Below are 18,077 nucleotides of genomic sequence, written 5' to 3'. Positions count from 1 at the left end.
ACCTGGCTCCAACTGCTTTGCTGAGATGATTTCTCTTTCAACACTGAAGAAAACAATCATTCTACATCCACACCAAGCTATTCTGTCTAATATACAATTTGTTGTGGTAAACATGTGAGCTGCGTTCATCGTTAATCCTACAATATGTGAACTTGTTGAAGTGTCTTTTCATCATCCCAGCAAGTGGACGAATGGTGACAAGGAGAGAAACAGAGAACAACCAAGGGCCCAGGAAACCACACTCTTTGTATTTATAAGTCAACTCTACCAAGAAGTCAACTCAGGCCAAGAGATCCTTCCTGCCCCTCCTGGTCCTGTCCAAACAAGAACCGCATCAGAACGCCTACTGCCATATCTCCAGCCATTTTGCTCCCAGATCAGAATGTAAATCCAGATTAGCTGCCCTGAATGACACATTTCTTTTCTGTGAACTGTACACATGTATTTTATACAACAGATATCTCGTTAGGGCAGGTGAGTCAAAAGATATACACAAATCATATTTAGAAAACCCATCCCCAGTTGAGATAGATACTAATGTTTGTACAAGAGAGCTTGTGGAGCGCTGACAGAGATGAGTGTCTCTGCAAGGAAATCTGTTTTGAATGTTTCATGAATTGTACCTGGGTACTTGAGAGACCGCCTGCTGCCAATTACCTCCCAAAGACCCGTCAGATCACACAGGGTCGGCCTCCTCCGGGTTCCGTCCACCCGCCTATGCCATCTGGCTACCCCCCGGGGGAGGGCCTTCTCTGTAGCAGCTCCGGCCCTTTGGAACGAACTCCCCGCGGAGATCCGGACCCTCACCTCTCTCCAGGCCTTCCGGAAAGCCGTCAAAACCTGGCTGTGCCAGCAGGCCTGGGGTTGATGAGTTCCCCTCCCCTCTCGACTGGTATGGCTGTGTGATTTTCGTGTATTTTAATTATGTGTACTGTTGTTTATGTTCCCTTTCCCCTCTGAGTTGTTCGCCGCCCTGAGTCCCTCCTGGAGAAGGGCGGCATACAAATAAACCAAATAAAATAAAATAAATAAAATAAATAATTTTTTTAAAAAAAGGTCCCCCCCTCTTGGATTTGCGGGAACAATATGCATGGGCCATCTGTCTTTGGTTCTGTGACAGATTCTAAGGGTATTAGCCTGACTGAAAGGAGAGCTTTGACTTCTCAGGAGACAGGAATGTTTACTCCACTAACACATTTATTGAATGAGAATATGGGTACACTTTATGGCGATCCTTCCCTTCTCTCCTGAAAGACAGCAATGTCAGTTCAGCATCCATCTACATGCACATCAGCTGTATTAGGAGCCTGAGCGACATAATCTATATTGGATACTCTGTGGAGTACAGGGTAATTCTCCATTTACAACCCATTCATTTAATGATCTTTCAAAGTTACAACACTGAAAAAAAACTGACTTACAACACATCCTCACATTTGTGACTGTTGCAGTGTTCCTACAGTGACATGATCAAAATTCAGTTTTTTTGGCAACCAACATGTAATTTTTATGGTTGCACTGGAATCATGCGATCATCATTTGCTACCTTTCCAGCCAGCTTCTGGCAAGCAAAGCCAATGCAGGGACGGGGTTAAAGACATATGTGCTCAATGACCCTGTGATTTACTTAATAATTGCAGTGATTCATCTAACAACTGTGGCAAAAAAAGATTGTAAAATAAAACGTGACTCGCTCAACCATTGCCTCGCTTAGCAATGGAAATTCTAGTCCAGTGTTTCTCAACCTTGGTGACTTTAAGTCCTGTGGACTTCAACTCCCAGAATCCCCCAGCCAGCAGAGCTGGCTGGGGGAATCTGGGAGTTGAAGTCCACAGGACTTAAAGTCACCAAGGTTGAGAAACACTGTTCTAGTCCCAATTGTGGTAGTGAATTAAGGGCTACCTGTTTTGTCCTTCATGTTTTAGAGAAATGCAGACTAAATGACTGTCTTTAATCTGACATTTTCCATCACCCCGCACTACTTAGCCAAGCAAAAATCAGAATATAACATTTAGTCTGTGATTTACTTTGCCAGTGATCTCTCTGTGTGTATGTGTGTGCATAGGCCCTTAGGTCATCTAAGCCTTTTTCTTCTTCTTACCCTGTTGGAGTCAATTCTTGCCCTTGATGTATAGACGGGTGGAGGAATATTAAATGCCTGAGGGACGAGATATTCTTCAGCATCCATCATGTCTTCTAGGTCTCCCTCATCCAGCAGATTCTGGAAAAACTTGCTGTCATTTGGGCTTGGAAGCTTCATTCGATCATCACCCTGTACAATGTCCCATTGATAGAAAATAAAAAAAATTATTACTCTGATGATCACATCAACCATCAATCTGCTTGGCTGACCGAAATCAACGTTATTCAACGTGTTGGTCTTTAAAGCCCTACATGGCTCAGGACCAGCGTATTTGCGAGACCGCCTACTGCCACATACCTCCCAACGGCTGATAAGATCCCACAGGGTGGGCCTCCTTAGGACGCCATCAGCCGGACAGTGTTGGCTGGCGGGGCCCCGGAGGAGGGCCTTCTCTGTGGCTGCTCCGACCCTGTGGAATCAGCTATACCCCAGAGGTCCGGACCTCACCCACCCTCATGGCCTTCAGAAAAGCTGTTAAGACCAGGCTGTTCCAGCAGGCCTGGGGCTGTTGACCTTATTATGTAGGGTCCAGCCCCAATCAGAACGTATGTGTGTTGGAGAATTTTTAAATCTTTATTTTTATTTTGTTTGTTTTCTTTTGTTTTGTGTAAGCCGTCCGGAGTCCTCCGGGATTGGTCGGCCTATAAATCTAATAAATTAAATTAAATTAGCTATCACTGGAGGTTTTAGACTGGACAACTATTTGACTTGTATGGTATAAGACATCTGCTGCGAGGAGGCAGTTGGGCTAGAAGAACTGTGATGTCCTTTCTTGCCCTGTGATTCTGTGATTCTATGAATCTAGGTATATTATATTCTTTCATACTTCTCCTTATTAGATACCCTTGTTCTTTCCACAGAAAGCAAAAACAATTAAAAAAACCCCTATTCAATACTTTCCTAAGTATCAGGATTATGTCAATGCCAAATCAAAACCTTGTGTTTATACTGTTTTACCAATAAAAGTACTATGCAGAGGAGTAATCGCAGCAAGAGACGGTGAGATGTTACTACTTTCCTACAATACAACTATTGCAATGTGAATTATATGCCTAACTGTACAGAAACAAAACTTGTAACAGCCTCATAATAGACGTTTGTTTTCTATATCAAGAGAACTAAGGTTTAGTGGTTTGCAGAAGGCTATTTATGGGAAGGGAAAAACATCTTTGCTCTATAGTGGCAAACCTGCTTTGCAGATTAAGTCTCTAGCATCTCCAGTGAAATCTACTAATAGATGACGGAGAAAATTTTTATCTGAAATCTTTGAGGGATGATTACATTCAGTTTACTATTCTAAGCTAAGTGGCAAATAATTAATGTCATGTAGGGAAGCTTCTTCATCCTGTTAGAATTCTTCATCATGGCTTCTTGGTTTAAAGGAATATGATTCTAATAGGTAAAAGTTCACCTGATTTCTCACCTGAATTTGAATAAAATAACTTTTTTTTTCTTTGCAAAGTAGGAAATCTACTTTTCAGTGGGCTTTTGACTCTCTTAACTTTCTTTCCTGTGTTCCTTGGGGAATCCTGGGATTGCTGAAACTGACTTTATCTGTCACACTGATATCATCTTGCTCCCAGGCCTCACTCTTTATCTTTTGAGGTGCTGGAACAGAAATGCTAACTTTGGGGAATGTGTAGAATATATGTTACTTGAATTCAAAATTGAAAGTGTTCAAGCTACCAACCATTCCTGATGTATTTTAACAACTCAGCGTACAATTCAGGCTTTTCATGTAAGCTAATATGTACTAGCATTGACCAGAACAGCCTCTAAAGCAGGAAAGGAAATATGTTTTTGTAACTTTAATGCACATTATTTAAAAAGCTTTTGCCAAAGAGAACTATATATTTTTAATGCCTAGCTTCCTATTAATTAAAAAGTATTCATTGTATTGCTGCTGCTAATGTTTATAGAAAAATCCGATATATTTATGAAAAAAAATGAGTGCATATGCTAATTGTAAGATGAGTACAAATATAGCACATCCAGAACATCTTGAGATAGAAACAAGTGTTTTTCATCTTGCTAGAAGCATTCTGTGGCCATTCCAACCATCCTCAAAGTATTCCAATCTTGAAAGATCCCTGTTTTAAGCTCAAAACTATTAATGGATGTACAAAGAGAAATTGGGTGAGAATTAAAATATTTCATCTTACTGCAATATGGGGCAATCTTTGTTGTTCTGCCTAATGATAAAATAAACACCAAAATAGCACAGGAGAAAAAATAACACACCGTAGCTAGCTCTTCAGATGAGGCAGGGAAAAGGAGGTTTGCTGATCTAATACATACTTGTAGCTAAGCTTAGTGTAGCTAATCTCGGTGCGGTAAATAAACATGTACTGTTTGCGTCAACCACCTTCTTATCTGGACCATCGTCACAAAGGTGAGCATATTCAGATGCCATGATTTGAGCTACAAATATATCCTACATTATACAGAGGGTATTTTGAAAGCATTGTGATTGGCAGAACCTCTAAGGTATTTTTTGCCATTGGCTTTTAACACAAAATGGTACATTTCATTTTCTCCTAATTAAAAAAAGAAGTAACATGTCCCCAATTGATCTGTTTTCAGTGACTTGAGAACACTTCAAGTGCTCTGAAAACTCCAAAGAGTGGTAGACAACTGTTCTGAAAAGGGATAGACATTTCAAAAATTCAAGGTTAAACTAACACAAAATGCTGAGAAAAACCATTGTCAGCCAGGAAGGAGGAGGAGGAGAAAGGAAGGAAGATGAAATCAGGCCACTTACTTGAATGACTAAATATCTTTGAGGATCCCGAGCCATTCTAGAAAATTCAGCAGCCAGCTCCTTGAACTTGGGCCGACTATCAGCATCAATCATCCAACCTATGGCCATGCGCAAAAAGAGAGAAAAAATGCTTTTGCTACAAGACTTCCTTTTTTTTCATAAATGCTTAATTAAAATAGTAATTATGAGGAGACCACTGGAAATTAAGCAGTTATTTCTAAAACTCCACAATTTGATCCTGTCCTCACATTTCCATTTTAAACATTATTATTCTTTACCACACTCTGCAAGTCAACAATCTTATTTTTAAAACCTCTTTCTGAAAGTAAACACATTCAGTAGATTCTGGCTTGCAGTAAACATAGGTATAAGGTACAATTAATATACAGTATATGCTTTTCTGCATATATTCTTTTTTTCTTTTCTTTTTTACTGTTCATTCTGCTTTACACATTATCACTATAGTTTGTGATTGCCTGTGTTATCTGTTCTGTAAAGCATTTTAGTTGTTTCTCTCTCTGATTGTGGCTGAGAGCTATAATGTCCATCTTCCAACTTCTGAATCCCAGTTTGAATTTGACATTTGGATGTTCAGTTCCAGCTGCTATGTAGATTTTGGTTGTCTCTAATATTCCAAACCAGGTATATCTTTTAGAACCTTGTTTATATTCCAAGGAACAAATATCTTTAAACATAAACATTTTCCAAAAGCATAAAGGTGGCTAAACATGACAACATGAATATCCATGAGTGCTTTTTTTTTAAAAAAAACTGAATTTCATGCCTGCCATCATTAATATTTTTGTGTATCTGTTAATAGTGACTATAGCAATAGCACTTACACTTATGCAGGTGAAACTCGAAAAATTAGAATATCGTGCAAAAGTTCATTTATTTCAGTAATGCAACTTAAAAGGTGAAACTAATATATGAGATACCATGAGTCTTACCTGCTTATTTAAAATCTCCTTTTTTTGTTTAGTTGGAATGCATGACTGACACCAAAGACTCCTTGTGAAATTGCCTCTAATATACAATTATATCTATGTTCTCAGATATTATAGGATTGCTAAGTTCAGTATAAAAATTCTTAGGAAGAAATATGGATTCACTCCATATAGATTCATATTTACAAAACCATGATCATGCAATTAATTCCACTAAAACAAACAAATCATCATGAGCATTTTTCCTATTGCTCATAATATATCATTATGCCTCTCTTATTTGTAATACATCAAAAAAATTATCAGGATAACTTTATTAAGGAAACTGAGGAAAAAAGAATAATGAAACAACAGTGATGACAAGGCCTAATAATTTATTTTCAGAATCAGTACTTTTGCTATTTATTAACAATAAAACAATATATTTATCTGCACATTTGTAAAGCAGCTTACAATAAAAATCTTAGATTCAAATAAAATTTTAATTTCCAGTGCAAAGTGTGAAAGTCTGGTTTTGTTTATCTGACATGAATAATCCAGACTTGATCTAAATCTATGTCAAGTTTATGTCAGAAGAATCAATAAAAACATTTATTTGCCAACTGAAATTATATCAACCAGTATATTAAATAAAAGTTTTCTATGGACAAATAGCAACTTTTGTGGATGGCTTTTCAATCATAGGTAATTCCACCTGCAGTGAGGTATGTAGCAGGCGACAAAACAATTCATCACTGAAATGACAACTGAGTTGCAGTGTAAAGCTTCCAAAGGGAAAAAAAAAATGCATTTATTTTTGTTACAACAGAATTCTAAAAAGTTATGCTCTTGTGAAAGCATGCATTTAAATTTTTTGTATTTAAGTCTACTCTCAGAAAAGCAGATAGAACAACAAAAGATGAGATATTAGCTGCTCCTAAGAGACCCCAACCTAAATTAATATTTATCACAGTTAATGGGTCCAGTTTACAGCCTCTACATTGACCATGATTTTGACTGACTCAGGGTCAAAATATCCTACATTAATTTTGGATGTTTTAAGTCTTCCTCGTTCCCTGCATTATGTTTTTTTTTTTTTTTTTTTTTGAATTTGGGCTGATATCAATTATGGTTTTGCTTTTTTTAAACTTTCACATGCTGAAGACTTGATTATCATCTAGCATATAATACCAAAAGCAGGAATTCTTCTTTTTCTTCTCTTTCTTCCACTTCGCCAGTATAAAGTTGACGCTTCCTATCCAATAGCTTGTACCCTGCTGCCACCACTCAACTCAAACTATTAGTGGGATCAACTTCTTTGTATCTTATGATAATGTTTTCACCTGTGTATGTGAGCAGCAAGCCACATGGAAGAAATGGCTGTTTGTTAATCTCATTTAAATTAAACCAGAAATACCACAGAGTATTTCTTAATTCTTTTAAAATTAAAACTGGAGCTGCAGGATTTACATCTTCTAGCAGCTGAACAGTTGGGGAGGGGGATGTGCCAGGTAAGAATCCAGATGCAAACATCAACAAAATAATTTGTCTCCAGATTCTCCTTGATTCTAATGTTCTCACAGAGATGTACTCTAGTTAGCATGACATATCAACATTTATCAATGGCTGGTTGTATCAAGGAAAACTACTCCACCAAACTGGTCTTCTTTCATTCTATTTTTTTATATTGCAATTCAAAACAATGTTTCTTTACAACTTTTCATATGTGATTCTAAAAACAACATAAAATGTTATCATCTAATAAACCAGTTGTCATAGAAAGGGATGTTATTTGTCTGCAATGGATTTGATGCAAGGGAATACTATGTGATATTATCTACTAACAATAAGGATTCAACTAACGCAAGGCCCTTCAATCAGATCCATCTCCTTACAAACATCAAGGAGCCGAGGTGGCGCAGTGGTTAAATGCAGCACTGCAGGCTACTTCAGCTGACTGCAGTTCTGCACTTCGACTGATCAAATCTCACCGGCTCAGGATTGACTCAGCCCTCCATCCTTCCGAGGTGGGTGAAATGAGGACCTGGATTGTTGTTGGGGGCAATATGCTGACTCTGTAAACCGCTTAGAGAGGGCTGAAAACCCTATGAAGCGGTATATAAGTCTAACTGCTATTGCTATCAAGATGTTAATGTATTTTATTTGAATATAATTTACATAAGTGCATCAATGATGCTTCCAAATGGCCCGCATTACTACAAAGGATTTCTCTGACAGTCAACTGCAAGGGAAACCCTTTCAATAAAAAAGCTGGAATCAAATTAAAACTACTCACATTTCACCATTACCATGTAAACATCAATGGTGCAGATAGGTGGCTGCGGTAACCGCTCTCCTTTCTCTAACAAGTCAGGAATATCTCTTGTTGGGATCCCATCGTAAGGCTTTCCGCCAAAGGTCATAAGCTCCCAAATGGTGACACCTAAAGCAAAAGTGAGAATTCTTACAATACTCCATGCATACCTGAAACGACATGATCATTTGCCTGGCTATAATATTGTAGCCAATTCTTGTTAAAATATGCAAAACAGACTCCATGAGTCAAAAGATAAAACAGAAGACAAGTGTCCATACAAGTGTCACTTGGCATTCACCATCGCTTAAGTATCTCTACTTCTTTTACCCAACCGTAACAATGTCTTTGCCATTCCTTTCTCTTGACATGAATAGCTTTTTGCATGTTAAATCTCCTGAGCACTTTTAAGCATTGCAGCACTCAAGGGTGGATTGAGACCATAATTTTTAAAATCTGCATTTAATCTATCCAAACCTGAATCTGCCAAGGCCATTGTCAAAATCAAGATACAAAAATACATGTCAGGCAACTCTCTTAGGATCCCTTGGAAGGACTTTTCCCTTTCTTGATCTTAGAGAAAGCTTAGATCTCAGAGAGAAAATCTATAGTTGGATACCACTTTCTGATTCCTGGAAATTGTCTGAGGCTTTCTTTCCAACATTTTCTTTCCAACACTTTTAATACTTTCACGTTAAGAAAAACCAAAGGAAAGCATCCGTCACTATCAATCAAATTTTTATGATGGTCAGAGACCATCAAAAGGAGGATGGTCAATTAAAAAGCATAAAAATACACGAGAGTATAAAAATAATTATAAAAAGGGTTTAAAAAATGTAAAACTGAAATACTGAAATATATAAAAACAAAAATGTAAAAGGAATCTAAAAGGAGAGGTAGGAACTTTAGATGGAGGTAGGCGGACATACAGTCTGTATTTGCAGACTAAATCTATCACAGTTGAGAGCACTCTTAGAATGATGAACTAGATGCTCCTTAAGACTAGTTTATGGCACAGGTCTATTATCTGATGGATTTTAAGCGTACAACTTTACAACATTAGATGTTCTAGCAGATTAGTATCTGAAACAGCAGGGAGGTGTAGAATTGTCCTGTATACCTTGTGCAATAATAGTGAGATAAAGCTAGTATGAATGGCTCTGTAGTATGGGCACTAGAGCACATGTTTTATTGTTTCCACATGTCCAGAGTTGCAGGGAATCTTCCTGTATTAGTCTTCAAGGAGAGACAAGGGAAGGGCATGCCAGAGCAAATTTACTTATGGTTAGGTTCTTTACACTTAGTATACCATAGGGAAAGTACTGTACCTATAAGATTCATTGGCAATAGGCTGGGGATTTGACTAGATCCAACTGGCACTCTGTGTCTGCTGCCCACTGTTTAATGAGAGCCTGATCGTCAAAACCTGGCTGTGCCAGCAGGCCTGGGGTTGATGAGTTCCCCTCCCCTCTCGACTTATATGGCTGTGTGATTTTCGTGTATTTTAATTATGTGTACTGTGTTTGTGTCCCCTTTCCCCCCTGAGTTGTTCACGGCCCTGAGTCCCTCCTGGAGAAGGGCGGCATACAAATAAACTAAATACAAATACAAATACAAATATTCAATTCTAATCTGGAGAGATCTGGAGAGAAGCCCAGGGGTGAGATTTTAGTTGTCTCTGTCTTTTTCTATGTGAACGAAAATCATCCTCATAGATAATGAGGCAAGACCAAGGAGAAAGTAGTTTGAGCCAGTAATTGAGTATGGAGTATGGAGTATCTATCTTCTAGCATTCACTTTTACAAGTCTTGTCTCTAGTCTCAGAGGGCCATGGTGCCATTAGAGACACATTTTGGGATTTGAAAAGCTGATCTTAAGAAATTTAGATTGAACAAGTTCTAGTATAAAATATTAGCATCGTAAAGACCTTGTGCTAGTGGCTTGACTCTGAATAGTTTTGAGTGCTGAAGGAGTATGGAATGGATACCTTTTAAGGAATTTAAGGATAGCAGATGAATTCCTCTGTGCATTTTTACTAGTGTGGTTCCCATGGGGTTTCCTACTTTTGGCAGAATGAAGCAGCTCTCCCAGGTATTTTAAAATAGAAGACCTGCTCAATCTTCGGGTTATATACCCTCCAGGAATGGCTCCTGTGTCATTTGGCAAATGCCAATATTTTTAGTTTTCCTCATAATTCAATTGGTCTTCCTCGCAACATTATGTTAGGAAAGCAGGTGAAAACCTATAGATACTCTGGATTCAAGTAATACCAACCTCCCATCTTTTCCCTTAGCCTTATAAATGCACAAGTTAACATTGCTGGCTCACAAATTAGTTCATAAAGAAGATTCTCCCATTTGGCTGTAGTGTCAAAGTATCAGAGGCAGAGGCTGGTGTGGAAGGACGAGTTAATAGGGGAAGAAAAGTGAAGCTCTTCCCAACCACTTCATTGGTCTTTCCATCTGAGCTTTGCAATTCCTAGTGGTCCACCATCACAATACTACACAATGTAGGATAGGACTGCCCTGTTCAAGGTTGGAAACATCTATGCCAGTGTTTCTCAACCTTGGCAACTTGAAGATGTCTGGACTTCAACTCCCAGAATCCCCCAGCCAGCGAATGCTGGCTGGGGGATTCTGGGAGTTGAAGTCCAGACATCTTCAAGTTGCCAAGGTTGAGAAACACTGATCTATGCAATGCCAGTCAATTCAACTCAAAAGCTTGAAAGTTGAATACCCTTATTTTGCCATTACAAAACTCTGTGAATCTATAAAACATAAATTGAGACGTATAGTAGGAGGCAGTACAAGGATTATCAGAGGCAAGGAAAGTACGATTTGAAGTGAGTGAATGCTGAGAAAATTACTAAAGGGGGCCAAAGGGAGGGAGTAGGGAGTAATTGCTATTTTTGTCTCTTGGTAAATAAATAAGCAAACAAAGTTGACCTAAAAATTATTGCTTTTCTAATTCAGAGCATCAGATGTTATTAACCACATTTCCATTTATTCAGAACAAAATGAGACCTACATATTTTCTGCTTTATTTTAAAGACAATTTAAAACATGTCATTAAGCAAAGAAGCACATCTTACAAAGCATCACATCTAGCAAGCTGTCACATTTAACTCCCAGAAGCAACACAATCACATATACATAAACATACAAGCACACTAGGATTTCTACTAATGCACATAATACGTTCATTATTCATCTTTCCCTAGAATTATTAACTATATTTTGCTAGGATTTATTGAGTCCTACTATACACTGTACACCATCCTAAAGTTACAGGTAGTTGAGTTGAGTTGAGTTTATTATATTTCTATGCCGCCCTATTCCCCGAAGGGACTCAGGGCGGCTCACAATCCAAGTCAGGGAAGGGGGTACAAATAAGGGATAAAAAAGACGAACAGAACAATACACAATTTAAAAGCACACAACAACCATACCATTCAAGGGGGGGGGACAAAAACTCATTAGCCCCAGGCCTGTTGGAACAGCCAGGTTTTAAGGGCTTTGCGGAAGGCCTGGACGGTGGTGAGGGTTCGAATCTCCACGGGGAGCTCGTTCCAGAGGGTCGGAGCAGCCACAGAGAAGGCCCTCCTCCGGGTGGTCGCCAGTCGGCATTGGCCAGTGGATGGAATTCGGAGGAGGCCTAGTCTGTGGGATCTAATCGGTCTATTGGAGGTAATTGGCAGTAGGTACAGCATGCAAGCCAGGAGGAGAGGGGAAGATGATCTGGAAAGCATCTGGGTGAAGTGTGGGTCAAAGACCCTCCCCATAATGGATCATTGGTGCGAAAAGGATGGCCTGTTAAGAAGAAGAAAAGACCAGGTGCCAGGGGCTCTTTGTGAGAGTAGGAAGTGAATACTGCAAGAGTCAAGAAAAGGGAAAAGCAGAGGAAAAAGGCTTCTTTCTCACAAACAGAGGAATCACGGAGGTGAGGAGAAGCTGACCTGGGATAACAAACATCCTGCCTTTCGGAGATCAGGCCAGAAAAGGATACTGAAGGGTTTACTGTAAAAAAAAATAGAGGGAAGAGACTGACCGAGATAAGCTATGTTTCTTTTGGTGGGGAGGGGGTTTCATTCTTAAGATACTCAGACATAGGACACACACACAAACACACACACACACGGAGGGAGGGAGGGAGGGAGAGAGAGGAATTTCGTATAAAGACACACATACCAGTTTATGGACTTCAATGTATTTTTGTTTCTCAAGCTTTCCCTTTTGGGATTACCTCTTCAGGAAAAAAAAAGAAGTTTTGACAGTTTGCATATTGGTAAAACATTGCCAGCTTTTAATGAGAGCACATTAGGGAAAGAAAGCAATCATTTCTTCTAATTTATTCATTTCTGTTCTTGCCAAATGCCTCTTCTTTCTGATGGATCTTTGATTCTGTATTGCTCCGGGCAATGCCATTTCCTGTGCAGTCCCATCACTCAAGGGATGAAGACTATGATTTGAGGCAAAGTTACAGGCCACCTGCACCTGGCCTTCACTCGGAAGCTTGGCTCCCCTAACAGCTCTCCTAATTTTAAGAAGAAATTGGATGAGTTCCAATGCCTTCTTTAAAAAATAAATCCCAAATGTGCATCTCAACACTCATCATTTGGAAAAACAATTTTACAAACATTTTTGTGCCTTGGAGTCTGTGTTGGCTTGTGGGTTAATCCCCGCGGTTTTCTTCGCAAGGTCTCAGATGTGGTTTGCCCAGGCCTGATTCACAGAACTGTGAGAGAGTGACTGGCCCAAAGTCATCCAGCTGGATTTGTGCACAAGGCAGGATTAGAACTCATGGTCTTGGGTTGCTCGCTTGATGCATTAATTACTACAACTGAACGGGTTCAGATAAGGGTTAAAAGCTGTCTTTTTTTAAATCTGGCAGTTAGCTCCCACCCGTGAGCCTCGTGGATCTTGCATTTTCTATATTTTCTGGAAGAAGGTAATGAAGCTGCCACATGCATTGATTCCACCATGCCAAAATAACTCAGAAATTAATTTAGATTTGGAGAGACGGGTCCCTCTGGTCTGCTGGAGGCATCTTGCAGTACCTCTAAGACAGTGTTTCTCAACCTTGGCAACTTGAGGATGTCCGGACTTCAACTCCCAGAATTCCCCAGCCAGCATTCGCTGGCTGGGGAATTCTGGGAGTTGAAGTCCGGACATCTTCAAGTTGCCAAGGTTGAGAAACACTGCTCTAAGACTCCATTTTGTGGCAACACCTATATAAAGGGAGCACCTACTCCGTAAATCCTTCTGGCTGCAGGTGTCAGCGTTCCATTGAATTTTTCCCTCTTCTCAAAAGTTCTCTGGACAAAGAATTTTATGAAATCCATGGTAGGGAAAAACATAAAGGTTCACCTCCTCATTGCTGACATGTGAGTTCAGGGTGGGCTCTTGTATGCTTAAGCTGTTAAGAAAAAAATGTATTCTACATATTTAAAATAATGCACTTAGACAAATGGCTGTGACTGTCCTGTGTGGAGCCACAACTATCCAAGCTCATCTCTGATTTGCTTCCTTCCTTTCTAATTTTGTGAAAAGGCTTTCCTGGGGCTTCCTGTCTTCTTGTACCGAACTGGGAGTCCTTTGGATGTCTTGGTGTTCAGGGCTACACATTGCTCAGCCAACAAGAATTCTTTGCTGAGTCCTTGTACCTTCCCATTATCAGACTCACGGAAAAAAAAACAACGGAAACAAATAAAGGGATTTGCAATAAAAAAGCAAGAATAGAATTTAAATAGAAATGATCCTAAATTAAATTTAATTAATTAAATCAAATCCAAAATCCTTTTTTACAGAAAAATTAAGAACTGTCATCACGCTCGAAAATAAAAAAGTAAATGTGTTATATGTACGTATTCTTTCTTCACACCCCTACATCTGCAAGCTAAACGTAAGATGTTGATCTTGTTTATAGCAATAGCAATAGCAATAGCAATAGCAGTAGACTTATATACCGCTTCATAGGCCTTTCAGGCCTCTCTAAGCGGTTTACAGAGAGTCAGCATATTGCCCCCAACAATCTGGGTCCTCATTTTACCCACCTCGGAAGGATGGAAGGCTGAGTCAACCCTGAGCCAGTGAGATTTGAACCGCTGACCTGCTGATCTAGCAGTAGCCTGCAGTGCTGCATTTAACCACTGTGCCACCTTGGCTCTATACACACTGAATGCAACAAGGGAGCTATTGTTCCATGGTAGAATCCCACAAAGTTGCTCCAAATAAATCAGCAGCACAATTATTAACATGGGAAAGACTCAGTTTGCTCCACTTGACTTATAATTATGAGGTTTGAAAATGTGCCTTTTCTTGATGTAGGAAAGAGTGACACAAAGAACTCTTCCAGATAAAGGCCTCCTTTTGATTTTTAATCACACAGTACCATAATCACTGCATGCAACTGAATGACATTGATATTCCAGTCCCATTTTAGCCATGGATACAAATTTCAATGCTGCCAATCAAGTTCCTCTTGAAATGGGAAAGTATTGCTATTTTCCACTCCATTTCTGTCTCAGCCAGATGCTGCCTTTGCCCTATCAGTGGGTATTATCCCCTCTCTTCCTGTTCCTTCTTGGATACAACCGAGTATCATCACTCTGCATAGCCTCACTCTGCTCCATGCTCTCTTCCCCTCCTTCTGCCAAGCATAAGGAGCTTGGGATGCTTTGGGATGATAGAAATTGGCCTAACTACAGAGCAAATCTCCCCTTCCCCCATTTCCTTTTAAAATCGATCATTTATTTACAGGCCAGTTGAGTAGTTTCATGCAATCTTTCCAACAACCAGCTTCAACATTCTCTTTGTCGAGTGCCCATCAGAGACACATTGCTATGCCAGCATGGCATCACTAAGCATTTCACCATGACCTCTATAGGTATGATTACTCCATGGTAGTAACAACCCACCAGTTTTCTTGCTTAAAAGAACCCGTTCTCCTTCACATACAACACACCTACTCCAACCTTTTCTCACATAGCAAGATGTAGATCTCTCTATATAAAACCCTGGGTTAGTAAAGCATTTTAGAGATACCAAGTTTCATTAATGTCAACAACAGTGAACAGAAGAATGGATAATGAGAAGAGTTTAGACTAGTGTTATTGGTTCCCTTCAGGTGTACTAACAAGGCGATACTGCAGTGTTTTGAGTTCCACTATCCGCCAGCATTGAGATAGAAAGGACTAGGTTTGATTACGGTAACTGAAAAGCTACAAGTTCTACATATAATATGATCATACCAATCACATTTAATATTAGCACATAGCTGAAAATAATGAAGACAACGAAGATGAATCTCAAGAAAATTTTAAACTGGATTTAGAAGAATAGGTAATGAAGGTTTGAGGTTTATTGGTTTTGTATACCGTCCACTCCCGAAGGACTCCGGGCGGCTCACAATAAACAGGGGAGGGAATAAATAAGACAATACAAACAAATTTTAAAATCCACAACAGTCACAATTAAAACGGGGCTGGGTGCTTTAACAGCCCCCAGCCTGCCGGAACAGCCAGAACTTAGTAGCTTTACGGAAGGCCGGGAGGGTCGTAAAGGTCTGGATCTCCATGGGGAGCTCATTGCAGAGGGCCGGAGCAGCAACAGAGAAGGCCCTCCCCCGGGGGGTCGCCAGCCGGCATTGGCTGGCAGATGGAACCCAGAGAAGGCCAAGCCTGTGCGATCGAATTGGTCTTTGGGAGGTAATTGGTAGGAGGCGGTCTCTCAGGTACCCAGGTCCAATGCCATGTAGGGCTTTATAAGTAACAACTAGCACCTTGAAGCGAGTCCGGAGACCAATGGGAACCCAGTGCAGCTCGCGGAGGATAGGTGTAATGTGGGTATACCGAGGTGCACCCACAATCGCTCGCGCAGCTGCATTCTGGACTAGCTGAAGTCTTCGAACACTTTTCAAGGGCAGCCCCATGTAAAGCGCACTACAGTAGTCCAGTCTTGAGGTCCCGAGGGCATGAGTGACTATCTGAAGTGCCTCCCAGTCCAGATAGGGTCGCAATTGGTGCACCAGGCGAACCTGGGCAAAGACCCCCCTGGTCACAGCCGATAACTGGTGAATACGCTCAAAGATATCCATGGGGAGAGAGAGAGAGAGATCAAAGCCCCACCAGTTTTTTTTACTTGCATTATTACACTTTAATTTTTTTGATCTTCTTCCTCCAGAAGATGCCCCTGGATCAGATGGTGGTTTGCAAGATAATTTATCTACATATTTTTATTGGCTGAACTGCTTTTCCAAACTTCATAGCAAATTACATGCATGTGCAAACACACACACACACACACACACACACACACACACACACACAGGGAGAACATTTGATAAAGAGATAGTATTTTAATAAAGGAGGGAAAAGGCTTATAGTCAGTTACAAAAAAACCTATGTACACTGAAAACCCACATAGGAAATAAACATAATAGTCAATAAATTAAAGGTAGGATAGTGGCAGCCATGTATTATTAAGCCATTCAGTGTTATAACACTAAAAAGATTTGTTGTTTCTCATTTAAGAGGCATTAGGAATAAGGGTGTGATTTAATAACGGCATCCTAATAATAAGTCCCAATGTACTTTGGTTTACCTGTGAGCAAAATGAAATAGGAAGAGGCCACAGATCCAGACTTTAGATTAGATTAAAAGTTCATGTTGGACAGTTTTCCAGAGAATAATTAACCATTGCCAAGCTAGGTAGCGAAATGAAGCAATAATAGAAGGGGGCAAAACATGTATTTTACAGATGAGCAATTTAAACCACAATGTTTACCTTTCTTAGCTACAGAGAATATGAAATTAATTGCTTTGGAAAACAGTTGGATAAAATATTGGATAAAACACATTGTCTCCGATGAGACTTCAGCTACTATAGCAGAATATATTATAAATGATGGTGGTGGTAGTGTTTTTTTGTTTTTTTTTGCATTAGTGCATCAGAGGTATATATCTTCTTAAAATTCAATTCTGTTTAACCAAAGGGGCAGATAAATCATACTAAAACAAGTCAAGTAGTTCTTCAAGTGGCCAACAACAGGCACCAATAAAATTAGTTTAACCTTCTAATTAATTAGATTAACCAAATTCCATAGGTATGGATTGATAGATGTACCTGAGCTTTTTATAAAGGCAAGGTTGCTTGTGACATTCCCATGTTAGTTTCTCCAGCTCAAAGCTTAATCCTCCAATCCTGTATTTTTTATTCTATGATGTGATAATTTATCAATTATGGGATAAAACTCTTCTATTTCTATAGGATGATATCATCATCATTGCAACATTCATATATTTTAAACATATAAGTGTTGAATATAAAAATGTTGTTTTTATATATTCAAAACTCAGTAAGAAAAATTTTCATCATGAAACCACTGTAGGACAAGAAGTGGCAGAATAATATCAGTCATGAAAGACCAAGATCACATGTGAAGTTCCAATTAAACTTATTTATTATTATTCATGCCAATGCACAGGAATCTACTCAACTAAAGGTTAGCAGTGTATTGGCATTAGATAAAGCTCAATATAATTCAAAAGGGGTGCAGTTAATCCATTTGTGGCTACGTGGAGACTCCAGGCCAGTGGTTCCCAAGCTTTTTTGGGGTCATACCTCACCCAAGCATCTCAAAAATCTAAGCATTACTCAAAAGGTGAACTCTACTCATGCGAAGGAAGCCGAAAAGGCCATTAACTTGGTTTAAACAAGGTTCAAATTGCCCCCATTAAAAATCATATTGCCTCCCTGTGTGGCCTGGGCCCCACATTGCGAACCACTGTTCTAGGCTGATTCCTCTTTTGACTCCTCCCTCAGATATTGCTACTCCTTCTCCTACAAACAGTAAGGCAAAGGTGGTTTCAACAAGCTGACTCAAATGCTTCATGGATTTGCAATTGGTTAACAACATGTAAACTAGGATCGCCAT

The 18,077-nt window shown here is 39.5% G+C and overlaps 1 protein-coding gene across 4 annotated transcripts in view; it reads right to left on the bottom strand.

Annotated features, from left to right (window-relative positions):
• The window catches only part of ERBB4 (erb-b2 receptor tyrosine kinase 4), a 769,459-nt gene that overhangs the window by 32,864 nt on the left and 718,518 nt on the right, over window positions 1-18,077 (bottom strand). For all 4 annotated transcript variants that reach the window (XM_087706314.1, XM_087706322.1, XM_087706329.1 and 1 more), the window contains exons 23-25: window positions 8,127-8,273; window positions 4,905-5,002; window positions 2,102-2,272 (exon numbers count right to left, since the gene is read on the bottom strand). In XM_087706314.1, the coding sequence (XP_087562440.1) occupies window positions 2,102-2,272; window positions 4,905-5,002; window positions 8,127-8,273 (416 nt within the window). The remainder of the gene's footprint in view (window positions 1-2,101; window positions 2,273-4,904; window positions 5,003-8,126; window positions 8,274-18,077) is intronic.

Source organism: Thamnophis sirtalis, unplaced genomic scaffold (assembly GCF_051295495.1).
Source record: "Thamnophis sirtalis isolate CommonGarterSnake01/CBP01778 unplaced genomic scaffold, rThaSir2_p1.2 scaffold_1, whole genome shotgun sequence".
NCBI classification, from domain to species: domain Eukaryota; kingdom Metazoa; phylum Chordata; class Lepidosauria; order Squamata; family Natricidae; genus Thamnophis; species Thamnophis sirtalis.
This window is presented reverse-complemented; position numbering and strand designations above follow the sequence as displayed.